Source organism: Puntigrus tetrazona, chromosome 24, assembly GCF_018831695.1.
Source record: "Puntigrus tetrazona isolate hp1 chromosome 24, ASM1883169v1, whole genome shotgun sequence".
NCBI classification, from domain to species: domain Eukaryota; kingdom Metazoa; phylum Chordata; class Actinopteri; order Cypriniformes; family Cyprinidae; genus Puntigrus; species Puntigrus tetrazona.
Window position 1 is genome coordinate 11,496,005 of NC_056722.1, and position 26,490 is coordinate 11,522,494.

The following is a 26,490-nucleotide window of genomic DNA, read 5'->3' on the forward strand; positions in this document are numbered from 1 at the left end:
TCTAAATTTCAAATGATTACGCAAATTCTGAATTTACCTCTAGATTTAATTTTCAAACAAGTGACTAAATTCCCTCCATCATTTTGACGAGGTATTAGCAGGACAGCGGTTTCAAATGTATCAAGTTGCTCTGCAATCTTTCATTAATTTGTTCGCTTTGATTATTAAAAAAAAAAAAAAAGGAACTTTGCTGCATGCTTTAAAAATAGCACTGTAAAGAGGCACAAGAAAAACTTCCAAAAGAAAGAACAATCTTTTTTGGAATGCTTGATTTATTGTTGCTATACTGACATGTTTGAAGTATAACAATTCACAGCATTTAAAGTTTCTGGAGTACAATATGTAAATATAAACAGTTTTTTTGACTGGTACGAAACCTCTGCCGAAGAACCTACCATAGCCTGTAGGCTGGTCTTTGGCAAGATACGGCTTTACACTAGCACCTATACAATTCTGTAAACAGACACTCATGTTTGGACTAGAACATTTCATAGTACATTCCCACTTTTAAACAGTAAGAGCAGTTCAAATTGTGGCATCAAAACACTGGGCGGTTCTTACCAAAAAGGTCTCTTGAAAGATGAAAACAAATTAAAACAGTTGTGCAAAAACCCTTTACCAATGCACATATTGTTTAACGGAATGTCGGCAACAAAACTCGGATCTGAGTGGATCAAAGAGTGTGCTTGTCAAACAGGTACTCTCCCATTTTGCCATGCGGGTCAGAAGAGATGAGGCGACGCAGAGTGCTAGCGTGATCACCCAGAGTTTTAATGGTGTCGTGACTGTCAATAAAGAAGTTGCTCTCTAGGAAATCACACAGCTGGAAGAGTAAGACGGGGAAAACAATTTTCAGAAATGTCGTTCAATTGTTGCAATTTTATTGGAAAACAAACAAAACAAAACAAATGAGACGGGGCGATTTCAGGTCCGTTTCCTATATGCTACTCACATGAGGGTCAGAGTTTTCTCCAGCTGCTTTATGGATCTCCAGCAGGGATTGGTTAAGAGACTTCTGATGGTCCAAAGAAAAAGTGATGGCATCCATACCTCCTTTCCAATCATCACGACTGGGCTTCTGATAAGTACAGACAAAAATTGATTTTTATAAGGTTCTAGATTTGATGGCAATGACACCAGCCTTGTGAAAAATAAGCGTACTGAACATTCACTTGTAATGCGCCTTGAAATAAACTTTGAAGTAATATTTTTGTATTACTGTACTTTCGCACATGTATAAAATACAAAACCACAAATACATGCTTACAGTTACAGCACAATTTTATGATTCTTCACATTAATATGCGCGTTTTATTCAACTTGTCATGCTTTCAACAAGAGTAAAAAAATTTTTCAATTTTTTTAGAACTGTATTTAATCTATAGAAAGTGAACATTGTAAATAGATATTTATTACATTAAGTTTTTTTTCCCTGAAAGTACACTGACTTAATAAAATGGCTACAGCTATCAAGTTTAGGACAGTGATACATTTACATTAAACATTAAATTCCACTCACTTCCAACTAAAGTCAGCAGACTGTCATATGTATTATTTTTCTGTTATTTTATGGCATTTGGTCATTTTCTTGTAAACATTTCCTTTTGTGCATGTACACAAAATACAGGCATGTACAGAACAGAACGTGTGAATGACGGCAAGTCCCATTTTTAGGTGTACTTTTCTTCTAAAACCCACTCACCGCAATGGTCTGGAGAACGATCCGTCCTCCTCTTTTGTTTTGATACTCAAGCAGGTGCTCCACCTGATCCCTCTCCTTCTGTGAACGCTCTAGGAAAAACTTTGAGAAGTTGGGCAGAGCCACATCATCTCTGTCAAAATACATTCCCTATAATGAGACAGAGAGACTGTATTAGTGGAACGCTGAACTGGGTAAATTATTTGTATATGAACCAATTTTTTATTTCAGCATCAGTGCATAGAGAATATTAAACTAAATAGTTCATTCTAAATATTACCCATACATACACACACACACACACACACGTGTATATGTATAGAACGTACACAACTCACTTTAACATTAAGACATTTTTTGTGTGCATTTTATATTACGTATATATAAAAATGTAAATTACATTTATAAAAAAAATAAATAATAATAATTGTAAACAACATTTCATAAACATGCTGCCAATGTTTGTGAACAGACCAGGGAGAGATACACGTATGAAGCAGTCAGTTTGAGGTTGATCAACTTATTGATGTTTGCCTCATTATTCTGGTGGAGATTCTGCTTGATTTGGGACATTTCTGAAAAAGAAAACATGCAAACTAGAATACAAAATAAAATAGAAAACTTAAATGGGTTAGCTGAACAGAGGTGGGTTCAAGACAAACATTATATGTACTAACCAAACGAAAAGGGAATGCCAATATATGCATACTACACAACTCTCTTAAGGCGTATAGTGTGTTTATGGTTTAGTGCTGATACTGAATTCTGTCTAAGCCCGATTTATCAGATGTGACGTAAGACAGGGTAAAGTACTAAAGACCCAAGTCTCTTTTGAATATGCCTTTTGTTCAAGACAAGAATTCAGAATTCAGTCTGTAGTGAAATGGAAAGTTGCATATAATGTATAAAATTAAAATAATAATTATACATTTTTATTAAGCAAACGCAAACTACAATTTCATTGTATTCATTTATTATATAACGCATGTCCGCCGTAATTATATTTTTACACAAGCTTTATTGTTACTTGTTTACTGCGAAATATCGCGTTGGTCTAAAATATTAAGTAAGTTACGGAATAGAAAGTTATGGAACAACATTTTAACTTATTTCTGTTAAATGTGAGAGACGCAATGTCTAAACGTCTGTAAATCTTTGAACGCGTAAGTTACATTCGTATCGAGGATTAGTTAACGATGCTAAATACAAAATTACGCTGCAAGTTTATATTTGACCTAAATTGGTTTGACGCCATTCCTGCAAACGCTAAAGCCTAAGACACCAATTTTAACATGTTAATACAACTTTTATAATTGTCATTTAAAATCTTATCAAACACCACCTCACGTAACGTAACGTATACACCGGTGACGTGTTTATACGGTAAATCTCACGCTCACCTCTTATTGCCACGACACGCGTCAGACTACTGCTGGCGACGGAAACAAACTTTACTGATTTTGATTTCTAAACTCTGTTTATATTCACGTTTGTTGTTTCCTCGGCAGTACATTTTCCTACAGCTTTTGCGCACAGCGACATCTACAGTCGAGGAGTCAAACATCCACTCATGGATTGGAGGAAAATCTGAATTTGGCTAATAATGACATGAATTGAAAATAACCTACTGTTTATTAAACGCTTTGTTTGTAGCCTAAAAGTGTATGAATTATTATTTTTTAAATAGTAAAACAATTTCTACTATTTCTACTATTATTATTATTATCATTTTTTTGACATTTATGTACATTCTATACTATTTTAAGAGCTTTTTCAATGTTTATAGCTTCATAATAGCTACAGCTTAATTTCCAGTTTGATTATATTAGTTTTTGCTTTTAACTAACATAAAGAAAAAAACCCAAAAACAAACAAACAAACAAAACAAATTTAATCGTATAGCCTAGTAAAGTAAATTAATTAAATACATGCAATGGACCGTATAGGCTATTTTTTTATTTAATTTTTTTAAGTTGCATTGGTTAAAGAATAATTAAGCTTGTTTAAGGGTTGGCTAAATTTGAATATGGCTTCAGAACATATTCAGAGCTAAACATAAAATATCAGAAATTATATAATAGTCAAATATAGTTTGTGGTTATATATATTAATATAAATTTATTGAGCTCTATGCCAAAATTATGATTGTGTTGTGTTTTAAATCTAAAAATGGCATTTTTACATTAGATAATACTTTTTTAAATATATATTTCTCCACAGAAGAAGGTTATTGTGCGCTCCTTTATTGCTTTAAAATGAAACAGGAGACCAGTTTCATGGAAAGTGCCAGTTGACAAAACAAGTGTCGTGTTGATTATAATTACAGCAACACAGCGGAAGAGGGGCACGACAAGTTTTGTTTTGAGAGGAAAAACCTGATGAACTGCTTTCAACAAATATGTGTCATGCTTGTCATTATACAAACAGCTACATGCTTGTCTCTGCAATTAAACCACTTTAAGAAATAGCAGACATTTGCATCCTATCTAGAAATATTGTAAACATTACATGTTGGTTTACAATGTAAAGATAACAATAAAACTATATTAAGCTATGTGATTCGGTGTTCAGGCTTCCACATATGCACTGCTTGGAAATTGGAAATAAAAAGTTAAAAATAACTAAAAGATCTGAGTAATGCCTGAAATCAGAGGAAATGATAGATGCATGACACTGCTGTACAAGCGCCAAACATTAAGCCTAAACTTCACAAAAACTATAAAATGGTACTTCGCATCTGATTGGCTAATCACAATGTTGTTCCAGGGTCAACAAAGATGTTGACCTAGGAACACGCAGAACTCAGCAAAATCAGGTTCTGCATGCTCCTCCTGTGCTGGCAGAAAATGAAAAGTAAACTAAATCCTCCACAGTTAATTTCCTCCACATATTATTACACCTACAAAATGCTTACGATAAAGAGAAGCTGTAGCATCATCAGTCTGGTTTTAAACATCACTCAGCTAGGTGAGACAGAAATACTCTATATCACAATGTGCGCAGTATCAGATATTATATTCAAGACACACCCAACTTCGGAACTTAAGCCTTAACTTTTGTCTATTGTTACTGCAATAAAGACAAGGATAGTGGGATATTTGTCACCATTTGATCATTCGAAAGGATTCTAGACTCTTTTGTTCACTCGTCAGCCCACAGGCAGAACACCATTTAAGAGAAAACTAAAAACAAAACTAATGACCACAGTTAAGTTCTATTGTTAAACAAAAATAATCAAACTTTTAAAAAGAGTAAAGTTAACTGGTGAAAGAGGAAGACCAACTTAAATAAAGCATAATCTGAGGGGCAATTTAAGAGAGAAGAAGTGAGATATAACTAGTTTGGTAATAATAAAAGGGAGGAGTTTCAAAATAAGGAAGAACTTTGGTTTAAAGGCAGGACAAAGGTTGATGTGCATTGTTTTCCCGTCATGAGAAAAAGGAGAAGTGGCAATAAAACAGGTCATTATCAGTCACCACACAGGGAACAGAGACAGAGAAAAGCATCAGAAACAGAGAGTTTAAAGAGACTTAATACATAATACTAAATGCGTCGTGTGTGAGCATTATAATGCCATCAGGCTTGATTAGTAATTTCAGTTAAATATGGTTTTCGAATGCAGTTGTTAAACGGAAAATTGCAGTGTGATAAAAGTGCTTGTTTACACTAAGCACATACCGGGTTGAGCATGGAACGAGTTTTGACTTTAGTATTGCTGTGTGTGCTTCGAGCATGGGTAAGTCACTTTTACTTTATATACTGTTTGTTAACTGAGATTGGGGTTCAGATGTTAGACCCTTAGCTGTACCTGACAAACAGGTTTAAATTTTAGGACAAAAACACCTGCGACCGATACCACTGACATAAGGCAAGTCAAAGAATAGTACTGTTGATAAAAACATGTAGATAATTCAAAGGGAAACTGCGAAAAATGTATGTAAATCTTTCATATAAATATATAGCAGTTAATTACAATGACGTAGGGAGTAATACATTAAGCTGAAAATTAGAGTATTCGTAAACTGTCTGCTATTTGTTTTAATGGTCTTTAGTTTACATGTAATTAGTTTACATGTAAAGGCAAACTTACTCATAGGTGGTAGAATGTGTAAAGTAGATTATGGAAATAAAGTGGGACTCACTTAAATCGAATTGTACTTAACTACTATGTTATAACATTTAAATTAATAATTTATGTAATGCATTTATTGTGTATGTACATGTTTTTACATTATTCTTGTAGTACATTGTACTACGTCTTGTGAATAATTTCTGTAGTTACGTCTATATTTACAATTACACTGTTGACCCCACCTAAAACTACCAAACCTGCCTCTCTCTCTTTCTCTCTCTCTACTATATATATATATATATATATATATATATATATATATATATATATATATATATATATATAAATAGCCACTAATCTGATCTTCTTTTTAATGACGTGGATAAGCCAGTTCTGTAAATTTATATTTTATTTTTATTGATCTAATGATTCACTTCTAAAACGCAATACCAGTCCAAAGTCCTTCAGATAAGCGATTACGAGTTATTCTGAGTTATAATAAGATCTTACTGTAATGGATACGACATTGACATTATATTTTTTTAAACAATACTTTAAACACAAACAGCAACAACAAACGTCATGTTGCATAGTATATTGTCATTATTATTCTGAAACAGGTTATTTGGATAGCAAAGCCAAGGTCAAGCATTAGAACCTTTTTCAATAGTTTTTTTATTCGTTATTTTTTTTAACTTATCCTAGGATGCACCTCATGAAGCTGGAAGATTCATGAAGAGAATAAGAATAAGTTTTGATAGGAAGGCTGCTTGAAGAGTTTTATTTTATTCACATACATTGTGGTGACCAAATTATCTCCACAAGGATAGTTATATTAGTAATTTGTACAGTATAATAGCCATGGAATCTATGGAATGTCCAGTGTGACAGTGTGTGTTTGTGTGTATACATGGTATACAAACTAAAATGGGGACCAAATGTCCTCATAAGGATAGCAATACCAGTCATTTTTGACCTTGTGGAATTGTTTTGTTATTAATGAGAAAACCAGCCTATAAAACATTCGTGAATTTTTCGCAAATCCAAAAATGCCAGTAAGTTTGTTTTAGGGTAGGGATGGTTAGGGGAAAGAACCTACAATTTATACAATATTATGTCTATGGAATGTTCCCATAAAACATGGAAACCAGTGTGTCTACACATATCCTACATCTCCACTTTTTTATTGTAATAAACTGAATGAGAAGAGGCAACTACACTTTGGACAGGTAGTTTTGTACTTTGTGTTTTATACAAGCGGCAGATTTTGATAATACACCTTTTCCCTGTTTGTTGAGTCAACAGCTTTCCTATAAATTCATGTGTAGTTTTCTTTTACCTAGTTTTAACTTAACAAAAAGAATCATTCAAGAATAATCATAGATGGTTTCAGTGACTGTCCAGATAGGTCTTTGACATTTAACGCATGATCTAACTCAGATCTAACTCAGTCTGACCCAATGGCATCTCATGGCACAGCTGATTGGTTTTCTTCTGCATCAGTAGCCAGTGAGCTCAATGCTAATATTTTTTATGTAGCAGTCGCAGCGCAGTTGCGCACTTCATCTTCCCCAGCTCCACCTGTATAGAACTGCTTTGGGGTGATCATGTATACTACATATTTCCTAAATGCTCACAGAAGCATGTTGTGGAAATATTGACAGCAGCCACAGCGTAGCAGATCTATTGCACCAATACCACATACATTAAAAAATAGTTCACAGTGAAAATTACAGCATATTATACTCACTCCAAAACAAATTATGGAGCTTCAAAATATTGGTCACTATCCACAAGCGTTACCAAGCTTGGAATAAAGCTTGGGGCCAGGATAAATTAAAAAAAAACAAAGACTGTGTTCATTTGAAAGAAGAAAGTCAAATACACCTAGGATGGCTTTGGAGTGAGTAAAATATGCTGTAATTTTCATTTTTGGGTGAACTATTCTTTTAACATTGTCAAGTACTGTAACGCCTAGTCAGCAGAGGGAACCCTTGCCTGAGTACTAGCCGTGCTCAGGCACCTCTGCTTCTTTATTCAAATGCAAAGTATTGCCCGTCTTACTGCCTTAGCAAGTGTTTCTAATAATTGTTCTGATTGTTCCTTTTGTGTATGACCATTGCCTGTTTACCTGATTCTGTTTGCCTGGATTGATAATCTGTTACCGACTCATTGCCTGCCTACTGACCCTTTAACTCAGACTCTTTTTGAACTTGTCTGCTGTTTGGACTGCCTACCTGGTATTGACCCTTACACTGTCTGTTCGTTGATGTCTCTTGTCTTGCCCACTAATAAACTTCCACAAATAGATTTTACTACATCGTCTGCATCCTTGTTACAGAATACTTTGCCTACCATGAATCCAGCAGAGGTTTCTAATCTGCAGGCTGCATTTGCTTTCCAAAGCAAGGTGCTAAGAGACTATCAAGAACAACTCACCAAGATGCAGTCGGTAAACAAACACCTGACACAGTTCATTCATGCACTTCCCCAACTTTATCCACAGCGGTAAGCTTTGCCCTTCCTAATAAGTTTGTGGCGGCACAGCTGATCAATGCAAGGGGTTTATCCGTCAAGTTAAAATATATCTTGAGCACCAAGAACACAAGTTTCAGTCAGAGGAGCAAAAGTGTGCCTTCATAATGATGCTATCAGGCAGAGCAATTGACTGGGCTGCAGCAGTATTGGAGTTCTGCATCCAGTTTTTGAGTATCCTGCTGGGGCAAAGGATATCTTGACTCAACTGTTACAAATGTCTCAAGGTAAGAGGCCAGCTGCTGACTATGCTATAGAGTTCAGGACACTAGCAGCTCAAAGCAGATGGAACAATTGTTGAGACTATTTCACTCAAACGGCTCTTTACCAGGAAGGATCAACTCAAGCGAAATAAAACACATGACAAGTTCTTTGGATTTTTGCTTGCAAGGACTGCGCTGTTGGTTGCTAGCGGGAGAAAAAACAGGTTTCTCTCTTTTGCCTCCGAAGCTCAGATCACAAGTTGCTTTATTTTTATAGAGGAAAGGACAGGACAAGATAAGTAAAAGCAAATGGCAAACAAGTGTTTCAAACACGTTCGTCGTATAAGTTATCACTAGCTACATATCTTTTCGTGCATCAGAATCTTCATTCCTTCAGTTTCTCTGGCACCTACACCAGTCCAAGATATTATATGGAGGTCATGTCATGACCTAGAACAAGAAGTGCTTTAACAGATAGAAGCTGAAACTGAAGGGTCAAAGGTGCATAATGTCAAGACACAACTCCAACAACGATGTTGCCCTGAAAGCTATATTTTTTTTCAAAAGTTTCAAAAATATCTCAGGAACTTCAAACCGAACTGGCCTGCAGAGGAGAGGAATTCCCTTTTCCGAATTTGTCACATTGACCATCAAGATCGATAATCTCCTGAGGCAAACACTCAAAACTAGAACCACAAAACTTGACCAGTGTCCAACATCTACCCATATCCAAGGCTCAAGATTATGAACCCATGCAGTTAGGGGTTTCAAGACTATCTAAGGGTGAAAGAGAGAGACGAGTTAACCACCTATGCTTCTATTACGGTGCTGCAGGACATCGAAGCCTCAGATGCCCACATAAGAACCCTGCACCCCAGGTGAATATCGAACACTTTGCATTACTCACCAATAGAACTTGTACTCTTCCTGTTATGCTTAAAACTGATTCTCTGTCTACTCACCTAACAGCAATGATAGATTCTGGAGCTGCTTTGAACCTGATCGACAGCAGCATCATAACCAAATTCAACATACCCACTAAACTGCATAATCCTCCCAGATGAATCACGTGCATCAATGACATTTTCATTGGTAAAGGAATCACTGAACAGACACAAACCTTAACCCTTCAGGTGGGCCTATTTCATAAAGAATCTATATCTCTATGCCTGGAAACTTCGTGAATTACTGAATTGATCATGTCTGTCTCCACCAATGTTTACTTCCCAAACCCCTACCATGTCTAACTACCAGTATAAAAAGTCCAGAGACCCATCAATCAGTCAACATCCCCTCCTGTTAGTACAATTTTCTAGAAGTGTTTAGCAAAGTCAAAGCTACAAAACTTCCCCCTCATCGACCCGTAGATTGTGCAATTGAATTGCTCCCCAATGCCATGCTCGGTATGCGATGAATGGAAGACTGCTTTTCTCACCACTATGAGTACCAGGTGATACCGTGTGGGCTAGCCAACTCCCCAGTTGTCTTCCAGTCTTTTATTAATGAAATTTTTAAGGACATTCTGAACCAGTTTGTTATTGCGTATATGGATCATATCTTGATTTTCTCCAAATCCAGAGCAGAACACATCAACCACGTGAGAACAGTGTTGTCACAATGTTTCACGTAACTCAAACATCCTTTCTAGGATATTATATCAGCCACCAAGGAGTTAAGATAGATTAACTCAAGGTAATGGCAATAACTGAATGGCCACAACCTACCACGGTGAAAGAACTCCAACGATTCTTAGGCTTTGTAAATTTCTATTGATGGTTTATCCGCACCTACAGTCTACAGCAGCCCCACTTAGAAAACCTACCAAGCTAAGATGGACTCAAGAAGCTAACTAAGCTTTTACTTCTCTCAAGGAGAGATTCACATCAGTTCCCATTCCTAAAACATCCTGATCCCAAATCACCATTCCTCATGGAAGTCGGTGCGTCGGACTGTGGCATCGGAGCTGTCCTCTCTTAAAGAACCGAACAATCCGGTAAACTTCATCCATGCACTTTCTTTTCCAGAAAACTGACCCCTGTGGAGAGGAACTCCTATCCATGAAGGCAGCAATTAAAGAGTGGCGACACTGGCTCGAAGGTACTAAACACCTGAATCCCTGCCAAGCCCGATGGGCACTGTTTTTCACCAGGTTTCAGTTCACCGCCACGTATCGTCCAAACAGTAAAAATGGCAAAGCTGATGCCCTGTCGAGGTGCCATGATCGGCAATCAGATCCCCTCAACCCAGAACCTATCCTCCTACCGTCCATTATTCTTGCCCTTGTCACCTGGGACATTATGGAGGAATTACAGAGGGCACAACAACAGGAACCACCACCAATGCCCCCCAAACAAACAGTACGGTTCTTCAAACCTAAGGCAACTCATAATGCAATGTGTCCACACCTCCCTCAATGCTGGACACCCTGGTATTTCTCGAACCATCCAGCTCGTCCAAAACTCCTTTTGGCGGCCCGAGATGATACAACACATCACATCATTCGTGAAGTCATGTTCAGTCTGCGCTCAATCCAAATCCCCAAAAGAATTATTCTCTGGTCTCTTCCAAACACTATCCATCCCAGAATGACCCTGGTCTCACCTCTCCATCGACTTGCACCTTTCCAATAACTACATCCAAGTCCTGCTGTCTGATGCCTTTAAATGGACTACTTACTGCCATGGAAACAGCCTTAGCCCTCTTCCATAATGTTTTCAGAGTTTACGGTTTACCTGAGGATATAGACTGTGGTACCCAATTCAAGTCACAAGTCTGGCGAGCCTTTTGTAAACAGCTAGATATTAATGTCAGCCTCACTTTGGGTTATCATCCCCAATCTAATGGTCAAGTAGAACACCTAAATCAAGAGATTGGCCAATATCTGTGAACATATTGCAGCTGGGAGCAACACTGACGGTCTAAGTTTCTACCATGGGCCGAATATGCACAGACCTCACTAACCAACTGCTCTATAGGCCTCACCCCCTTTCAATGCGTCCTGGGGTTCCAACCCCCCATGTTCCTGTGGTCAGGAGAACCCTCATCTGTACCTGCAGTGGATGATTGGATGCGATGTAGCGAGAGGGTGTGAGATAGCGTGCATGTTCGTCTCCAGTGGGCCATCCGAAACCAGGAAACAACAGGTCGGGCTCTCCACCAGGGACATCAAGCTGCGGCTACCAAGAAGGAAGCTCAGCCCCAGGTATGTAGGTCCTTTCAAAATTCTTGAGAGAATGAATGACGTCACCTATAGGCTTGAGCTTCCTGCTAACTATCGTATCTCTCCGTTTTTCCATGTGTCCCTCCTGGAACTCAGATGCTGACCCCATGAGGCTCCAGAACCACCCCCACCACTGGACATTGATGGGGCTCCCGCATACCAGGTAAAGGAATTACTAGACTCTAGGCGAAGAGGGGGTCAGCTCCAATATCTTGTGGACTGGGAGGGATACGGACCTAAGGAGAAATCCTGGGTAGCCGTCCGGGACATTTTTGACCCTTCACTCACCGAGGAATTCCACAGAGCTAGACCCGATCAACGACCACGGGGACCATCACGTTGAATTCCAGGAGTCGCTCCTAGAGGGGGAATTCTGTAATGCCTAACCAGCAGAGGGAGCCCTCGCCTGAGTACTAGCCATGCTCAGGCTCCTCTGCTTCTTCTCTGCTCACTTACTGTTTAAGGGCTTTATAACCAGAAGTCCTCCACGCATTCAAATGTGAAGTATTGCCAGTCTTATTGTTACAATCTGATTGTTACTTTTGTGTATGACCTTTGCCTGTTTGCCTGATTTTCGGATTCTGTTTGCCTGTCGTGTTTGCCTGTTTGGATTGATAACCTGTTACCGACTCATTGCCTTCCTACTGACCCTGTAACTCAGACTCTCCTTGGACCTGTCTGCTGTTTGGACTGGCTGTCTAGTATTGACCCTTACACTGTCTGTTCATTGATGTCTCTTGTCTTGCCCACTAATAATCGTCAGAAAATGGATTCTACTATGTCGCCTGTGTTCTCGTTACAAGTACGTTACCATGCCAGTCCCTCCAAGAGTTCAAATGACCTTTTTATGAACCTTTTATATGTCAAATGTAAAGAGGAATATTTAGCATCTTTATTAAGTCATTGGTAATGCACATATATTCTACTGTAGTTTATTTGTCATGCCACTGTGTGCATTTGTGTAACTTGGAATCATAAAATTCAAAATTCTACATCATTCACACAGTGGCTTTTGTGTTTAACATTACATGTGAATGATTTCAATTTGCATCTGCCTCAAGCAAATTCACACAGCACCCATCTGAATAAGTTTCATTCTGAATACTGTGTTTGGAATAATTATAGTAAATGATTACGGTGAAGAGTTAATTGTTAAGAGCACTTGCATTAACCGTTTTTAGTCAAATTCTCACTGAAAAGTTGGCTTAGGGAGTTCTTCTAGATTTGGGAGGATAACTCTTGTACATTTGCAGCAACTTGAGGGCTGAGAAAAAAACCCAAAAGTTATTATTCATAATTATTAATAGTGTTTTCTAAATCAGCATCACAAAGATGAAGATTATCCTTATTATCCTTATTTGATTCCTATTGGACACCTTTAGAGAAAAATGCATCTTTAAGGATTACATATAGTAAAATAGTTTCTGTTTGAAACAAAATTGCAATGTTTAAACAAATGTTTAAAACAAATGCAAGTGATGCGCTTGCACCTCCATGTAAAGCATGGTTTAGCTTACACTCTCCAGACATGTGCCTAAAAGCGTACATTTATTTAGGTTAAAAGTTTAAACTAGCATTGTGATTTTTTTAAATTGTTTTATATCTATAGATTTTATTTTAAGAAGGCTACATTGAATAAACATGATAAACGGTCTGCTTGGTCATTACTATACTATATATAACTTTCCAAGCAAAAAAAAGTTTCAAACATATTTCTAAATTACGGTCACCATCGCCGTCGTGGGAGAAGGATCCCTCGCTTCATCGTCTAGCCTTTGAGTCCTGGACTCCACATCGGCCTGTAGACTCGTCGGCTCCTCCTTGGCTCCTAGCTCCCTCCTCTCCACTGTGGCCCATCAGTCCACCAGCTCCACCAAGCTCCATCATCCCTCCGGCTCCGCCTTGGTTTGTCGTCGACCATCCGTCACCTCGGGATTCCTCTCCTCTGGCATCACCTTGTCCCTTCATCCCTCTGGCTCTGTCAGGCTCCTCCATCCCTCCGGCTCCACCTCAATCCTCTGTCGCTCTGGCTCCGCAACGTCCTTCTCGTCCCCCGTCTCCGCATAGGTCCTCTAGTGTCTCAGTGTCACCCTGGCCCTTCAGCTCTCCGTCTCTACCTCAGTCTCCTCCACCACCTGCTCCGCCACACCGTCGGTTGGTCCCATGGAGTCGACAGTCATTCCTCCTCCATGGCTCCTCCCTCCGTCTGGATCTCCTCCTGCTCCGGACTCCTTCTGTCACACCTCCCTGTCATTCCTCCTCCACCGGAACCTCCTCCCAAGTTTCCATTTTTGTTTTGTTTTTTCAGTGTGAGGACACAACTTCTGGGAGGGGGGCAATATGTCACACGTGGACTCTTTTGTTGTTGTTTTTTCCTGTGCCATGTGACCTACTTTCAGTTAATTGTCTAATTTGTCGTCAGCTGTGTCTTATTAGTTTTGTCTTTGTCTTATTAGTTTAGTTTTCCTGTGTCTATTTAAGTTCCAGTTTACTAGTTTTAGGGTCGGTTCACGTCTTTAAATGCGTGAGTTTTTTTCGTCCTGTCTGCCTGCCTGCCTACCAGCCTGTAAAGATATTGTTTATTTAATTCCTAGTAAATTAAAACTGTTTAAGTTTATTTTTCCTTGTTGAGTGCTCTCTCTCGAAAACCACGAGCGTAACAGTTTACTTGTGTTGTCTTTGATTAGTATTTAAATTTATATGATGATCAGAAACATTAAAGTGTGACAAACATCCAAATATAAAATATCAGGAAGGGGGGAAACACTTTTTCAGACTACTATATGTTGGAAGTCCATTAAAAAAGGTAATAGCAGACAGTTTACAAAAGCAAAGCTACAAAGTTACAAAGTTACGTCTAGAGTGTTTTTCACTATTCAATCACTGAGAACAGATTTCTGAATTGCTGTAGTCTTTAAATCCATTGACAGTTTTAATGCAGGAATCATTATTGAATTAAACTGAAGTACTGAAGTCTGTTTACTAGACATTTGACTACTAGTAATTGAGACCAACAACTCCTACGTGAGTGGGGAAATAAATCTCAAAAACTGCTTGCCAAACTCAAATGTGTCAAAACTGACATAAACTTTTTCATAAATGTTGTTTTGTGCTCAAACATAGTTTTAAAAAGCATATATTGCAAGTGGGTCTAGCCAGTATAGTCATAAATTTGAGGTTTATATGTAAAACAAAAATGTATTTAAATTGCATAATAAAACAAAATAATTGGGTAAAATATAATTTCCTTAACTTGATAAATAGTTAATTTTTAAATCAATAATTGGACATAGTTTTTCACGACTATTAAAGTCAATGGTGACCAAAACAATCTGGTTACAAACTTTTTTCAAAATATCTTCCTAAAGAAATGTATACAGGTTTGGAACTACTTGAGGTTGAGTAAATAAAGATAGAATTTTCATTTTGGGGAGAACTATTCCTTTAAGAGGCAACCCAGTAATAGGCCTACTATGTATTGCTCATTTATATAAACGTTAAGATAGTGTGGAGGGAGTGGGGCAGACTAAAAGAACATTGGGGTAATGGCAGAAGCCTGGGTAAAGACTTGTGCAACAAGCTTTGATAAGATGGGATATAATATAAGCAAATATTTGCAATGTCTTTACAGTTTTGTGATTGTTTTAGAGTCTAGCTGTTTTAGCGAACATTTGATTAATAAAATGAATGTCATTTCTTTCCTCAGGCAGAAATCCCTGATGTTAAGAATGTTTCAGTAATTGGTCAAACAGAGGAAACATTAACATTTGAATGGAAAGTTGAAAATAAAAGTTACAGTTATATGTTGGAAAGAAATGGATTTGGAAACTATGTAGTCAATGCATCAGAACATGATCATTTAAATTTTACAGTCAAAGATCTGTCTCCTGGGACTAATTACTCTTTCACACTCTACACTGTGTTTGAAAATTATTCAAGCAAAGGATTAAACTTCTCTGAGGTAACTGGTAAGTGAGTCTTTGAGGTTTAACCATATTTTTTTTCCTCTAAAGAAACACGTAATAATTGTGCCAAATTCAATTTGAGTTAATATAAATTAATAATCTTTCTCGAAATCTAGTCTGTTCTACATATTTTTATATGAACTTAATTGCAAACTGCAAGCAAAATACAGAAATATTAATTTAAACATGCAATAACAGTAATTTTACTGCAATTTTTGTATAATGCAAAAACATAGATTTCCAACTAATTTGCTGTACGACTGTACATAAACAGGTCAATTATTTAACTGAATGGCAAATTAATTAGGTATATACTAACAAATAAATTTCTATCTCCTTTCTCTTTAGTTCCATCTAATGTTGACAGTGTTTCAGTCATCAGTCGGAAAGAGAACAATATAAAATTACAATGGAGTAAAGTCAACAACAGCAACGATTACAGCTATGAGCTGAAATACAGGGATAAAAAAAACTCTGTAACTCCTGAATCACAAACGAATACAGTGGAATATAATGTCACATATCTGGATGCTGGGACGCAATACTCCTTTACACTCTACACTGTGTTTGGACATGTACTGAGCAGTGGATACACGTTCACCAATGTAACCAGTGAGTACATGAGTACACGCACGTGCTACTGATTTGGTTGATGGTGTCACATCTGCTGTTTTTGTGAAATCTTTTTCCTCTTCTGACAGAGGTCTGTCACACTTAACAATTAAGAAAGAAAGATTTGTGAAAGACAAAATAACTGCCTATGAAATTTCTCTCTATTTTCTGATCAAGCAAGAATTGTAATTGTAATTGCTATTCATAGCCCCGTCACAAAAAGTTCTTTGCCATTTTACTCTTCACAAAACAGTTTATTGTTTATTTGCGACAGAACAAGAACGGTAAAACTACGTGTACAATGGAACTATCAATTAAAATCACATAAATGAAAATTGCATGAACAAAGATGAACAAAGAAATAATCTGAATTGGTTTGTAGGTATCAAATCATTCTTACCGATGCTTCCAAGATTTTTTTTTTTTATCATTCGGACAAATTTGTGTTAGCTAGCTACATTATTTTTGTGACAGTTCAACTGAATTTGTAAAAACAGGGTTAATACACAAATAAGTTAATTTCCGTGAAAAAGTGCCATCGCCAGACCCGGAGATCAGCTGAATGGACTCAACATTTTAACTCGGGGGGAGGTGGAGAATGAGCCACTATTTTCCAAAAAAAAAAAGAAAAAAAAAATTATTATTTTTAATTAATGTCAAAGTAAAGCTGGATTAAATTTTTTAAATTGTTTTGAAACATTATATAGCTGCAGTTCCACACAATACAGTACGTATACGTCCCTAACAGGGTGGAATACATTCACATTGAGTGTCTGAACAATCAACCCATAATTATTATATTTTAATGTGTTTTATATGTGTTTCATATAGCTAAACATGTCACTATTTTGGTAGAATGGTAAAAACATGAAAAACATGTTTGAAAAACATTTGTGAAGCCGAAAGGTTACCGCATACCAGTAACAATCCATATGAAACGTTTTTTGGGGTTTTTTTGATGCGCTTTTTGCTTTTATTTGGCATACTGTTTATACGCATGTTGATGAGATCAGAACTTTTTCCATGCTAATGCAGCACTGTCTCAAAAACCGTCAGAAACGAGCAGTTGGCACTGTAGAGTTACCAGCTCCATTATTGCACCTCCTTCTGATTATCTAATAAGGACATGTAAATAACAGACTCACTGAATAACACGTCTTTATTTGTTTCAGTGCCATCTAATGTTCAAAAAGTGAACGTGACGAGCAATGACACCGACATTATCTTACAATGGGACGTTGTACCAAACATAGACAATAACTCTTACAAGTATGCTCTCGAAAACAGAGCTGAACAACCAGTGAATTGCAATAATCAAACTGGAGAAACATGCCATATATCAGGTTTGATCCCTGCGACAAATTACAGCTTCACTCTGTATACAGAGTTTGCTGATCTGAGAAGTACTGGATTCAGCTTTTATAGCATCACAAGTAAGTAGTATATATATATATATATATATATATATATATATATATATATATATATATATATATATATATATATATATATATATATATATATCTCTCCTTGTCTTCTACTGATTACATATTTTAATTCAGCACACAAAGCACCACAAAATGTTGACTGTTATTTTCATATAATTAATATAAGGCAACTACTTGGAATGGGTTACGGTCAAAATCAAATTTGTGTGAATTTCAGTGTATTTTCAACTCAGTTCTGAATTGTGTACAGTCCTGACACATACAACATCTACAGTAATATACAACAATAAAATAATGAATCTGTGAAGAATGTGCTGCATCTATTAAATAGTTCATATTAAATACTAACAGTTCATTTCTCTTCACAGGTCTATCTGACATAACTGGAGTTACAGTCAATCGTTCACAGACACAGCTGACTATCTCATGGAACAAGTTAAACAATAATAGCATCTACAACTACACCTTGAAAAGTCAGGGGGGGACTGAGAAACATTTCACTGGATCTGATATGGAAGATGTGATTACACATACTTACCCATATCTCACACCAGGCACTGAACATAGTTTTACTCTCTTTACTGTGGTGAACAATATGTTAAGCAGAGGATACAGCTTTACGAACGTCACTAGTAAGTTTTGATAACATTACTTTTCTTATTTAAAAAGCAAATTCAGAGTCTTAATTGAGTTTAGACAGCTTGCTAGTCATGGGGAAAAATACTTGTTTATTAAGTTTGAACTTAATTTGTTTAACATGAAATTGTATTTTTATTGGACCCTGGACCACAAAATCATTTGTAAATCATCTGAAAGCTGAATAAATAAGCTTTCCATTAATGTATGGTTAAGATAGGACAATATTTGGCAGAGATAATTTGAAAATCTGGAATTTGAGGGTGCAAAAAAACCCACGTTTAAAGTTGTCCAAATGAAATTCTTAGCAATTCATATTACTAATGAAAAATTAAGTTATAATATATTTACGGTAGAAATTTTTACAAAGGATATTCATAGATCATCATCTTAATATTCTAATGATTTTTGTCAAATTTTGACCCATACAATGTATTTTTGGCTAATATACCCCAGTGACTTAACACTGGTTTTGTTTTCAGGCTCACAAATAGAATTGGGGCCAGACTTGGTCCAGTCCAGAAAAGTTAAAGTCTATTTACGTTTTATTGTAAGGTGTAATTTTTACAGTGTAATTATATATTTAAATAGATTTATTATATGTGGTTATTTATTACTATAAGGTTAGTGTTTGATAAGATGTTGTTAAGGTTAAAACTAGGGTTTGATTTAGGAATACTTGCATAGGTTTTTGTTTATGTGTGTTTATTGTATGTGTGTGTGTGTGTGTGTGTGTGTGTGTGTGTATATATATATATATATATATATATATATATATATATATATATATACAATCATACAATTTCATTTATATATAAATGTATTTAATATGTAAACAACATATATTTTTAAATATATACACGTGTGTCTACTTACATATACGTAATGAATATATGAAGTACGGAAAATTATATTATGTAAATTAATACTTTAATTTTGGATGTGATTAACTGTGATTCATTTGACAGCACTAATAACTTACTTTATTACTTTGGCAAATAAATATAATGTGTAATAAGGATGCTATAAAATGTTACCTAAAGTCCTGTATCACTTACAGTATGTCAAAATATGAGTAAGACTTGGTTTGCATTTATATGTTTTTATGTTTTGTGCAGCCCTTAACTGTGAATCCTTTAGCTGGACAGTTACCAACTCATCAATTAAGGCTGATGTGAACGGTTCCACATACGTGTCGGCTCAAAGTAGCACCGGAAGTGATAAAAATGGCTCTGTAAATGACAACAAAGTGAATCTGCAAGATCTGTATCCTGGAGAAAGCTACACTGTTTCACTGTTTTATGACTTGCAGTCAGAGAAACTGCTACAATGCACACACCGCCTGACATTAGGTGAGCATACATGCTCTGAACAGTCCCACTGATTAACTGATATTCAATTAATTTTTTTCTTTTTCTCTCTCAAACTAGTTCCAAATAGTGTATCCAATCTGCGGTGTAAATATCATTCTGGCGGGTATGGTCTGGCTGTAATTTGGGAACATTCAGGTGGCGTTGTGGATGTGTTCCAGGTGGATGTTGAAAGACGAAGTTTCAACGTAACACCTAGTTCAGACAAAACAATGAGACAAGATATAAATGACTTGCAAGTTGCCCAGTGGTACAAAGTGACGGCGTCATCTTTTTCTGGAGCCGTGAAGAGTCAAACAGTATCAATCAACTGCCAAACAGATCCAGCAGGTAAAATAATGCCTACATACGTGTAAGATAGTGTCTTAAATTACAGTGTCTTAGTACATTTTTCCAGGATTCTGTTTTTTACAGAAAGGGCAAAGAACAGAACAGTCTTTATTATCTTATTGTGATCAGTTTTTAATATATCCCTGCTGAATAAATATAAAAATTTAATAGTTTTTGCTTACTTACTCCACCACAGATTTTTTTATGGTAGCATATTATTTTCCACAATATATTAATTAGAAAAAAAGTGTGATTCGGCATAATAAAGTATTGCAATGACCTACTTTATACAATTGTTTATACAGCTTAAAATGTCAAAGAGGTTATTAAATGCATGCAATGTTAACATTGATCGATACTATTAAATGCTACAGTATTTATGATGCCAAGAAATCAAACTACTTCTTGACATGGCAGTGCAAAGAAAGTCTCCTTGATAACACACAGTATTTAATGGTGACTTGATGACAAGAAGCTGACATGAGTTAAACAGTTGATCGTTACTGCAGGAGTTAGTTTTTACAGTATGGTGAAGACTGGAAATTGCTTCTTGACCTTTTGATTTCGTCATTCCGATGATGTGTGTTTATTTTAAAATTCCTGCCTTTTAACCCCCATAGGCTTCAGCTGCACTGGCTGCAACCTTGTATTTATTGATATTAGTTGAACATTGCATTGCCATGTTTGCTGTTTGTTTCTTTTTATTTTCTGCAGGTGTTATAGCAGGAGTGCTTGTGTTTTTCCTCTTGGTCATCATTATCTGTGTTGCTGTATTTGCATGGCGCCGCTATGGTTCTGCAAAGCGTAATAGGTATGATTTTTATCGTTTGAACTGATATATATGTGTTTTTTTATCGCTAACGTCTTTTCTCATCTTTAGAATGCCCAAGCCACCAAACGTGCCCAACAAAAACTACAAGTATGTATGTCTCTATTATTTGGGGAAATTGTAAAATACAGTGGACCAAAGCAAAGAATTTGATAGTTATCGATATGTAATTTTCAAACCTGTGTGTCTTCCCTATGTGGGACAAGAAGATATGTTGAGAAATCAGGTTAGTGAGGACCAAAATTGTTTGGTGAACAACATTCTTCAGGAGAAAGAAAAGCATACAGGTTTGAAATGATGTGAGGGTCAAGTAAACAAGAGAATTTTCACTTTTAGGTGGACTTTAGGTAAAACTGTGTGATTAGATACATCTAATATGCAATATCCAATATGCAAAAGTGTCATGTGCAGTAGTTTCTATACACAAATGTGCCTGCTTTATTAATATTTTGTTATCTTATGTTATTCAGATATTTTTTCAGGTATTTTTGGGGCCACTGACTGTGTACATACACACAAACACACACACACACACACACACACACACACACACACACACACACACATATATATATATATATATATATATATATATATATATATATATATATACATACAAGTATATATATATATATATATATATATATATATATATATATATATATATATATATATATATATATTGTATATATTACATATATACTTAAAGCAAGTGTAAAATGTTTTTCAGACCGATTCCCTTGGATAAATTTCCAGAACTTTATCAAAGCATGAGTCGTGACGAGAATAGAGGTTTCAGTGAAGAATATGAGGTAGGGTTTATGAAATATTTTTTTATCTGAATTTTTTGTGCCATTAAAACAGAGCCAAGCCTACTTTGGGCTGTTGTAGAGAATTTAAGTATTAAAATGCCAAACTGCTTATGTTTTAGTTTTGTGTTTTCACTGAATATTTTTTAACAGGACTTGAGTTCAGTTGGTATAGAACAGTCTTGCATAGCAGCTCTTCTGCCTGAAAACAAGGACAAAAACCGATTTTCCAATGTTTTAGCCTGTGAGTGTTTACACACACACACACACACACACACACACACACACACACACACACACACACACACACACAGGTTTATGTTGGACTTTCTATAAATGTAATGATTTCTATACTGCTCCAACTATGCCCTTACCCTAGCTTTACCCCACAAAATGTTCAGTATTTTTAGATTTTCAAAATATTTAATTCTGTATGATTTATGAACTTGTTTCCTCATTGAGGCTAAAACATGTCCCCACAAGGTTAATCATTTGCCTACTGGTATTAATATCCTTGTGAGGACTCCTTTTTTGGTCCCCATAATGTAGGGAATACCAGGACCACACTCACACACACAAACAATGTTACTGCACAGTCTGTCTTGTGAAAATGTCATTGTATCCTCTCCCTGTCTTTAAGATGACTCCTCTAGAGTGCATCTCACCATAAAGGATGAGGGTGACTCTGATTATATAAATGCTAACTACATGCCTGTAAGTTCACTTAATATCAGTTAACATCAGCTGTAATCAGCTTATACCTGCAGAGAAAATGCTCCTGGTGGATTGACATTTGTTTATGTGCATATCAGGGCTATGGCAATGCAAGCAGACAGTATATTGCTGCTCAAGGTCCACTGCCATCCACCGTCAATGACTTTTGGAGAATGGTTTGGGAGAAAAGATCACAGGCCATTGTCATGGTAACCAACTGCACTGAGAGTGGAAGGGTAAGGCAAAGTTCAAAACAGAAGACTGCTTACTGTAGTTTCACATGCTTACTGTCTTGCATTTTTTTAACCACTATATGTACTGATGTATGAAATAGTATCAGTCTGCGTTGCTATTGCATGATGTTTAATAAAATTATCAGAGCTTAAAAAATGTTTTTTTTGGGCATTTCAATCACAGCACTACACATACAGCGGTTTGACTGCATAATTTTCAGCTTGCTTCATCAGATTTGTCCTCTGCACTCTGCTGGTATTTGAATTCATTTTTATTTAACTTCTTCAGGTCAAGTGTGAGCAATACTGGCCACTGGACTACACACCGTGTCTCTATGGGAATCTTCTTGTCACCGTGAAATCAGAGGATAAATTTCCAAGTTGGACTCTGCGGGAATTTAACGTCAAAAATGTGAGCCGAAATATTTATTTTATTTTTTTCCGTTTTATGACAATAAAATGAAACATAATATTCATTTGTTGCATGTTTTTTTTTTGTGTGTGACAAATATCTCTTTGTAAAAATGCTATTAGTTTTTAATAGCCTTTTTACATAGTAATTTTTACACTGACAAAATTATACATTTTATTAGATTATAGATCTTATTCAATATAGATAATCCACAACTTTCTTGGGATCCTTCAGCAGGATCTGCAGAGCTGTAGGTACAAGATTTGACAGCCTATACCGCATTAAACTCTTATCATTAGCTAATCTGGTATTCACAAATATGTATTCTTTATATTATCTATTTAACTTGAATATGGATATATTAGCGCTGTCAATTTATGTAGTTTTTTTCTTTTTGTCTATAACAGAAAGACACATCAGAGACACGAACAGTGAGGCACTTCCACTTCACAGCATGGCCGGATCACGGTGTTCCCGTGGGCACAGAAGACCTGATCCAATTCAGAGGTCTCGTCCGTCAGCATATAGAGAGCTCTTTCTCCGCAGGGCCGACAACTGTACACTGCAGGTGACCATTACTCACTTTGAAACTCAATTCAGATATTAACTTGAAATGAATAATGACAGTCAGTTGACTGCTGAGAGCTGGTAGCAAAGAGCGAGCAATAAAGGAGTCGTATAATGGCACATGCACAAGCTGTTTGAACTAAAATACGTGTTGGCAGTGTGTGTACGCAACCACCCTATGATAAAAATCCACGCAGTGTGTTCTTCCCCTTAACCATGTGATGTCACACGGTCGGAGGCCCCTCCTACGACTGTTGATTGACAGCAGCATTTCACACAGACTGGACTGGTGTCTTACCTCTTACCTGAGTGAGCTGTCAACAACAGTCTGAGATGCAGAGACAAGCATGACTCCTAAGCAATCGAAGTGTGTTTTTTGCTGAACAGAATAATAATGAATATAGCCGTAGTCATTTACTCCCGAAGACGCAGAGGATTGACTTTAACTTACATTTGGTTTGATATACCCAAAAACATTTAGCCTTAGCTATAGAAGCGGTGAGTATAAAGTCTTCTAATGAATATTTGCAAATTGCCTTTCCTAATAATGTGCCAATTAGCAAATTTCACTATGACTGTAACATATAGGACTACGAATAGGGATAAATAAACATCATCTGGGAGGACCTCCGAAAAGAGGGGCGGGGTCAGCAGAGCTCGGTAAGATTTAAAGGGAAAGTACACAGTGTTTTCAAAAGAGCTGTTTTTTTTTGAGAGGGTAAAATGGGTGTTTTTTTTTTTACATTACCATTAAGTCATTTCAATCGAAAATGAAAATTCTGTCATCATTAAACTGTAGTTCCAAATCTGTATGAATTACTTTGTTCTGCCGAAGATATTTTGAATAAAGTTTGCAACCATGCTGTTTTGGGTCACCATTGACTTCTATAATAGGAAAAAAAAATGCTATGGAAATCAGTATTAACCCAAAACAGCCCGGTTACAAACTTTCTTCAAAATATCTTTGTGTTCGGCAGAACAAAGAAATTCATACAGGTTTGAAACTATTTGAGGGTGAGTAAATAATTACAGAACTGTCATTTTTAGGTGAACTATTCCTTTAACAAATAAATACATTGACAAAATGAAGTTTTAATCCCTCTGTCATCATCTCTGTACACTAGTGCCGGGGTTGGCAGGACAGGTACCCTGATAGCACTGGACGTCCTGCTACAGCAGGTGCACAAAGAGAAAGCAGTGGGAATTGAAGCATTCGTCCGGCAAATGAGACTAAGCCGACCACTAATGGTGCAAACTGAGGTAACACTGTTTCGATACATAATTTACATAACTTTTTTTCTGGAGGATACAAACACTATTTAAAAAAGGCTACAGTGGACACCAGAATCTCTGGGTGGCATTTGGAAGACATATTTTACAGTATGTAACAACATCATGGAATAACGCTAAAATATCAAACTACTTAAAGGTTTATGAACCAATAACCAGCGAGTTGAGAAGTTAATCATACTCATATACACTCATACTCAATGAGTAAAGTACCAGTAAACACCAAAATACAGAAAAAAGCAACATGAAATGAAAACCCTTCAATTTATATAACTAGTAGCAATAAAACAATGCAATATGAGAAATATAATTTTACTGTTCTTCCCCGAATTTTTTTTTTTCATTAATCCATATATGCATTCAGTGATGTTACGGCTAATTCTACAATTACGTTCAATGACTTGACAGCAGCGCTATAACATGTAGAAAATATTTATAACAGTAGTTGATATTATCAGAAAGTTCTTAAAAGTACGCCTATTTTGAGTTCAAAGGATAATCTTTGGTCTCAAAGAATGGCATCTGTATCTTTTATGATTATTTACATTGTTACGTAATTACAGGTAATAATTTTATCACTTGTGTATTCTTATGTGTATACTTTAATCATTGTATGCTCATCTCTTACAGTCTCAGTATGTGTTCCTGCACCAGTGCATCATGGATACTCTACAAGCCAAAGCTGGGCCTAAGTCAGAGCCTCTCTACGAAAACTCAGATATGATCTATGTCAACGCAATAGCATTACAAGAATATGACAAGCAAAGTCAAATATGAACAGAAACATAAGCCATATCATATGGTCAAATGGCCTATTTCAAATACATACCCTTAAATAAATAAAAATTAAAATCCTGGCTTGGTTTTATCAATATTATTTTAAATAAAAGCACTCTTCTGCTAAAAAGACTGAACCGTGAAAAGCACTGGCGATACAGGCCATGATATTTTGAGCGTAAGCAAAAAAGCACTAAAAGTTTACCGTTTAAACTTAACTGCCACTCTTTTTTTAACTAAATAGTTGTGTATAGGCGTGTTTTTAAGTTAATTTTTTCTCTTGATAACCTGTGGTCTTTGAAAGGAAACTTTTCTTTGAGCTGTATTTAATGCTGCATATTTTGCACATTGCTTTTAAATATGAGTAGTAAATTGTAATAAGACTTAATGTTAGTTGAATTCAATTTGTTTTAGGCATATACCGCAGTATTTTCCAATCATTTGTTTTATTTTGCTAGAGCCACGTATTCCCAGTTCCCAAATGAATATTTCATCAAAAGACGGTAATTATTTACATAAGTATTGGGCACCCTGATTTAAACGTCATATCTGTATTTAAAATAGAGAATGATTTGTTGCATAGCAGGGGAAAGGTTTTGCTTTGCAGATATGGTATAAACCTTTATCAAACCGTTTTGTATTTCTTAAACTATACCAATCACAGTTCCTGACACCTTAACCAAATTCCAGTAACATTCAGTCAAATCTAAGTAACTTTTACATTTGCCTTCACATATTTGGGTAAATTATGTGTTGTGTTACCCGTTTT

At 36.2% G+C, this 26,490-nt stretch overlaps 2 protein-coding genes and 1 long non-coding RNA gene across 4 annotated transcripts; 2 read left to right on the forward strand and 1 right to left on the reverse strand.

Annotated features, from left to right (window-relative positions):
- Positions 1 to 252: 252 nt before the first annotated feature.
- On the reverse strand, positions 253 to 3,217 carry zgc:56095 (Ferritin, lower subunit-like). The gene is made up of 5 exons (XM_043225604.1): positions 3,100 to 3,217; positions 2,174 to 2,274; positions 1,703 to 1,849; positions 953 to 1,078; positions 253 to 823 (listed from the first exon to the last, which is right to left on the reverse strand). Exons 2-5 carry the CDS (start codon positions 2,270 to 2,272, stop codon positions 674 to 676), a joined length of 522 nt encoding a protein of 173 aa, XP_043081539.1. The 5' UTR covers positions 2,273 to 2,274; positions 3,100 to 3,217; the 3' UTR covers positions 253 to 673.
- Positions 3,218 to 5,125: 1,908 nt separating this feature from the next.
- ptprh (protein tyrosine phosphatase receptor type H) lies at positions 5,126 to 25,801 on the forward strand. 2 transcript variants are annotated; one of them, XR_006247937.1, is made up of 17 exons: positions 5,126 to 5,435; positions 15,436 to 15,697; positions 16,043 to 16,306; positions 17,479 to 17,739; positions 18,123 to 18,386; positions 19,509 to 19,742; positions 19,821 to 20,090; positions 20,805 to 20,901; positions 20,971 to 21,009; positions 21,650 to 21,731; positions 21,882 to 21,972; positions 22,369 to 22,442; positions 22,541 to 22,678; positions 22,965 to 23,087; positions 23,495 to 23,655; positions 24,243 to 24,314; positions 24,779 to 24,913. XR_006247937.1 is itself a non-coding variant. In XM_043225938.1 (17 exons), the coding sequence occupies exons 1-17, from the start codon at positions 5,388 to 5,390 to the stop codon at positions 25,719 to 25,721; spliced, it is 2,691 nt and encodes an 896-aa protein (XP_043081873.1). In that variant the 5' UTR covers positions 5,127 to 5,387; the 3' UTR covers positions 25,722 to 25,801. The 2 variants fall into 2 exon arrangements, 1 of the variants encoding a protein (XP_043081873.1); XM_043225938.1 differs by lacking the exon at positions 24,243 to 24,314 and adding an exon at positions 25,575 to 25,801 and having other exon boundaries at positions 5,127 to 5,435; positions 24,779 to 24,914.
- Positions 8,465 to 13,972, forward strand: LOC122329602. Its single transcript, XR_006247938.1, has 3 exons — positions 8,465 to 9,387; positions 9,479 to 11,711; positions 11,826 to 13,972. It is a non-coding gene; the product is annotated as an uncharacterized LOC122329602 (long non-coding RNA).
- Positions 25,802 to 26,490: the final 689 nt, after the last annotated feature.